Raw genomic sequence first — 5,338 nt, 5'->3', positions numbered from 1 at the left:
TCTAGCACTTTTCATTGTCGATTTAATTTCCCAATATCCTACCGTTCAGCCATACATTGAATTCCGTTACTTCTCTGTAATTACGTTTAGAATATATAAAAAAAAGTCTTAAATGTGATTGGTTCTGTATCCTCTACTTAAGGGCTCATTCTTAGCTTGGTATAATTTTAGTTTCGTGACTTTTATTTGTGTTGCATCTAAAGAAATATTCCAGTCGAATCTCTTGGTTCATTTTCGATGATGATGCATTGATAGGATGGGCCATTAACAACTTTTGCAAAAAGGAACCAACTACCGGAAAAATAAATCTTGTGCTTGTTACATTTTCCATAGGGTTAAAAATAAAATCATAATGGTAGCTGGTCTCTTAAGTCACAGATAGCAGTATGATCATATTGCTCCTCTAAAGCATATCAAATGAAGTTGCATTTTGCTATGCTAAACCAAGAAAGAATATTTTGATAGTAGGTTCCAATTTCAATGAGTCAATTCCTCTATTAACTTGTTTACTGTACATAGAGCCTTGACTAACGGTACGTGAATTCGTAAGCACCTATTCCCCTGCGTCTCGGCAGTTGGCCAACTGGTAACATCTTCTTCCGAAGGTCATTTCAGGCGCGCGCCGGCGAGAGGCATCTCTCTCTCGTGAAGATGCTCCTGGACCTTGCGGGGCCGCACCCATCTCCCCCCCCCCCCCTTTTTGACTGAAAACTCCCCCCCCCCCCCTTCAACCCCTCCTCCCACGCAGGCGCTGCCGTGACGACACTCCTCGCGCGAGCCCCGGGTCTGTCCGCCCCGCCGGCGACCAGTTTCAGGGTCGAGGGTATAAATGCAGCGGGGCGCGTGCCACGGTACGTCATTCGCCAAGCCGCCGTCACCGCCGACACATCCCGCGCCATGTTCAAGCTGGTGAGTACCCAGGTCCCTCTCATTGGTCGGCGCGGCGTCTCTGCCGGCTGTTCCTCCTCGGGACCTTCCACCTCCGTGGGTTCTTCCCCAGTCCGTTCCGATGGATTGATGCGAACAATATATATATTGTGATTTCCTTTTATCTTTTAATGGTGCACAGCTTGAGGGACATTCGAAATTAAGCTAGCATAAGATGTTAATATTCCTAAACATTTCTGCTAAATAAACTGGACAATATGAACATATGATTAATGGCTGGTATTCTTATGCTAAAAATATGTCAATGCGCCAATCGCAATGGATGTCTGTGGAGCTTATAGGTTCTTACAGTATTTTGCGTAAGTAATCATGCGAGTCAAAGCCATCGATACCAATTTTGTTTACATCCAACCACTTGCAGTGTTAATGACATATGAGTGCGGGATAGGTTCCTGAGTAATCCAAAGTCCACTATTCATCGGTGTCTTGTCACCATACATTCAAATTTCGTTTACGGTAGTGAGCATGTGCCATACAGACATGTCCGAAAGTTAGAGAAACCGTACAAGAAAGAGGAGATAAACTATACTTTGGTTAGAAGTGTTGATCACATGGACTTTAAAATCTTTGCCCGGTAGTTTCGGTGTGATTAAGACACGTCGCTAAATGCGAAACTATCTGGAGCATGTAAAGCAGCATCACCTCTATGTGTAGGGTCCTGGACAGGATTGCTTTCTTTCTGTCTTCGGCTTACCTTTATGAGAATTTCAGCAGTGACCGTATATTATGTTCACAGAAATTCTGAAGTACGTGAAAGCTAAATCCATAAATGTTTTTATGTGTGATCATCAAATATGATTTTATATAAGTATGGTTTGGCACGCCACATTCTCAGTCTTTGGCACATTTTCTCGCCCTTTGTTTTATGCCATCCCTTAATGAAAACTATGTCTTCGTCTACTTAAAACTATTTCATCATCTACCTTTCTCTTCGTTTACCATTTGTTTTTTACGATTATCTTTATAATACAGAATGCAATCTTTATTTTCCTAATTTTTTTTTACTGTCGTTCTTTCTCCTATTTTTTTAACACCTAATCATTTCTTATACCTATTTTACAATTACATCATTTTTTAAATCCAGATTTCAGTCACTATCCGAAGAGTCTTCAGTCCCTGCGGTCTGAAAATGCGATCTTGAATGCGCTGCGGAATAACTTTCGTGCGATACGTAAAACATTAAGATAGACCCGCCAGAAAACAGGAAATACTGTACTGAGATCAAAACCTTCAGTTAACTAATATAAATACCAGTAGCGCAGCAATGCGATCTGGCGGCCAAAGTACAAAACCGGAATCCACCCAAAAAAAATTAACGTGAATGGCTCGATTAGTACTAGATTACAGAAGGTGCGGAACTATGAATTTCCGGATTTAAAAAAAGGAGCTCGTGTAACTCATTACACATGATAAAAGATAAACTTCTTTGATTCGTAATTATATCGTAAGGCGTGAAATGGCAGAGAAAGAGAGAGAGAGCGAAAGAGAGGAATACGACAATTTTCTAAATAACCATAAATTAACAAAAATTATTACTAACTTCAAAATAAGCTCAAACCCCGTTGTGTTACCCTCTGCCCAAATACTCCCTAAGTCGGGGTGGCGTCAAGCGCAGGCGGGTCCCTACCGACCCGCCTATCCCTGCAGCACGGCGGGGTTTAGCCACCACGTGGAGCCCGCTCAAAGGCAACAGGACCCGACTAGTTCTCTGCACCGTCCGCAACCTATATTCTCCGTCCTTTTTTCGCGTCAGAAACGTTTCATGGCAACGTTTCCCGAAAAAATTTGCGTTAAAATTCGGCCTGGAAATTTAACTCTCATCTCACCCAAAGAAATTTCCGTGGGGAAGTCGTATCAGCCGAAGAGCAGGAATGTGCCAATAATGGAACGTAAGAGAGTTGAAGAAGACACGGGAAGATGTCTCCTCGCGTGTGGGGTGGATTGCCGGAGTAGTGGCGTGTGTCGCAAGAGGCGGGGGTGCGCCGCGTGTTGCAGGTGATCGCCTGTTGCCTGCTGGGGGCAGCCCTGGCCGCCCCTCAGGGACCGCCGCAGCTGAAGCTGTCCCCCAAGGAGCCAATCCCCATCGTGTCCCAGAGCAGCGTGCTCAATGAAGACGGCAGCTTCCAGAACAGGTGAGAGACCCGGCCCCTCCTCGGTCCGGGAGGAGTGTGCACCCGCCTGAATCCTCTGGTCGTTCGTTTAGCTTCACATTCTGGGTTGTGCCCCAATCTGCTGGTGGTCGCCACAGAAGAAAAAAACACGTGAGCGAGTGATGCGCAACAACTAAACTCAGTGACGAGCAAAATCAACGTGTAACACGCAATTTGTGATTTCAACTACCTTTCTACACTCGGATCACACGTTGTTTCGGCACCCGCCACTAGAACTCGCAGCTAAGTCAGTCTACTATCGATTTATTCGATTATGCACAGCGAAATTTTTTAACTATATAATGAAACGGCTCCGATAAAAACGAAGGAAAAAAAATATTAAAACCCCTGGTTTGGAGCTGATTTTCTACAAGGAATTTGTATTTAAATTTCTGCTGGAATCGTCTTAAAAAAAATTTTAAGAATATGTGATAAAAAGTATCGCTTTGTCACAAATGGCGGCACCGTCGTTGTTACACAGTTACGTTCCTTCAACTCCGTCGCAACAACGAAATTACTCCGACCAAAGGCCGTACATCGAGAGCTAAGATGTTCCACATAAAAAAAAACTCCGAAACAGGCAACAAATAAGAAACCACTATTAGCTGATGTTAAATATCACATGCTTAGACAACACAGAACTACGTGGCAGTAATTTTTTTTAAACGAGACATTTGCAACCAGCGAAATAAATAGACTATACTGTTTTGTGTGGGGTAAGTGTTTTTCTGTGTCTATTATTATTAGAGTCCCGGAAATATCGCGGATTCCTCTGGCCTCAGGATAGAATTCAAAGTTATAGGTGTGCTCGACCCATGTTTACTTTCCCATTTGTTTATTTCTTAGCGAGAACATTTTTATCCTTGTTATTTGTAACTACCTGATTCGCTTACTTCTATTCTAGCTGGACATCGTTGGCTCACGGTCGTAGAGGGGCGTGTCCAGATAACTGCGGTCCAATCATGAACACAGTGCGACAGTGTGGAGGTTCGCATTCTAGCTCGCGACTAAATGAATCCGCGAAATTTCCGTGGCTCTAATTATTATGTATGAAACGTCTTGAAGTTGTCGGTCTACTGCTTTAGTTTATGCTATGTATATTTTTTTTTATTCTGATGAAATTTGTTTCGCGGAATTCTTGGTATCGTCTAGGCATGTAACGTTTAACATCAAATAACTTTCGCTTGTTTTTCTGTTCTTTGTGTTTTTCATATTTGTTGTCAGTTCCTGTGGTTTATTTCTTTTAATGAGATCCTGACCGAGATGTGGTGTGGTGTCGCAGCTACGAGAGCGGCGACGGCACCAAGGTGGACGCCGCCGGAGTCCAGAAGGCGGTGGGCCCCAAGGGCGAGGCGGGCACGGCCATCCAGGGCTCCTACTCCTTCTACATAGACAACGTGCTCTACACGCTCACCTACACCGCCGACGAGAACGGCTTCCAGCCGCAGGGCAACTACCTGCCCACCCCTCCGCCCATCCCTGAGAAGATCCTCGAGGCGCTGGCCTACAACGCCGCGCACCCGGAGGAGGACAACCTCAAGAGGAAGTAGACCACCCCCACCACCACCACCTCCAACAACAACCCCTCTGTGAATACCTGCGACGGCTCTGCCGGCCGGCGAGAGACCTGCTCGCCCGCTGCGACCAGGCCCGCGCCATGTACTGTGTACATAGCATGTATATTACTTTTGTACGAGCTCAATAAATGGCATTATCATTAGCATCGACTCGTGTATGAATATTTACCTCCTATGTTACCTTTACTATAATTCATTTATTAAACTACATAAACTTATCGCAGGCATATATATAAGCTGGAAAGTAGTTAAATCCTGGACAAAAAAAAGTGAGAGACCAAGAATGAAAAATCTAAGATCACAAGAGAGTTATTTGTAAATGCAAATAATAATCTGGACCGTGTGAGTGACAACTCGGCACATAACGACTTGATAAAAGCTACTGCAATGCACTCAAAGAATTCCATTTGTTTAAGTAAGGGATTTTTGAAATACGCTTTATTTGACTGTGAGATTTCAGTTTTAGTAACCTAATTTTTTTGAGAATATATCTTGAGTGTAATTCTGTGTCAAATCGTTAGCTGTCATAATTATAGTTTTCATCTAATTCTTTAAAAAGTATATTAATTCAGTTTTAATTAAACCACAATTCCATAAATATTCTCATGTAGGTTTTTCCCAGCTTCACCAGTAGTATACGAATGTATTTTCTGGAACATGGCT

The 5,338-nt window shown here is 43.4% G+C and overlaps 1 protein-coding gene across 1 annotated transcript; it reads left to right on the top strand.

Moving 5' to 3' along the window:
• The first annotated feature begins 812 nt into the window (after window positions 1-812).
• LOC134534799 (endocuticle structural glycoprotein SgAbd-3-like) lies at window positions 813-4,821 on the top strand. The gene is made up of 3 exons (XM_063373387.1): window positions 813-909; window positions 2,944-3,080; window positions 4,381-4,821. Exons 1-3 carry the CDS (start codon window positions 898-900, stop codon window positions 4,646-4,648), a joined length of 417 nt encoding a protein of 138 aa, XP_063229457.1. The 5' UTR covers window positions 813-897; the 3' UTR covers window positions 4,649-4,821.
• The last annotated feature ends 517 nt before the right edge of the window (window positions 4,822-5,338 follow it).

Source organism: Bacillus rossius, chromosome 8 (assembly GCF_032445375.1).
Source record: "Bacillus rossius redtenbacheri isolate Brsri chromosome 8, Brsri_v3, whole genome shotgun sequence".
In the NCBI taxonomy this organism is placed as follows: Eukaryota; Metazoa; Arthropoda; class Insecta; order Phasmatodea; family Bacillidae; genus Bacillus; species Bacillus rossius.
The sequence above is the reverse complement of the archived record's forward strand: the minus strand, read 5'-3'. Positions and strand labels throughout refer to the sequence as shown.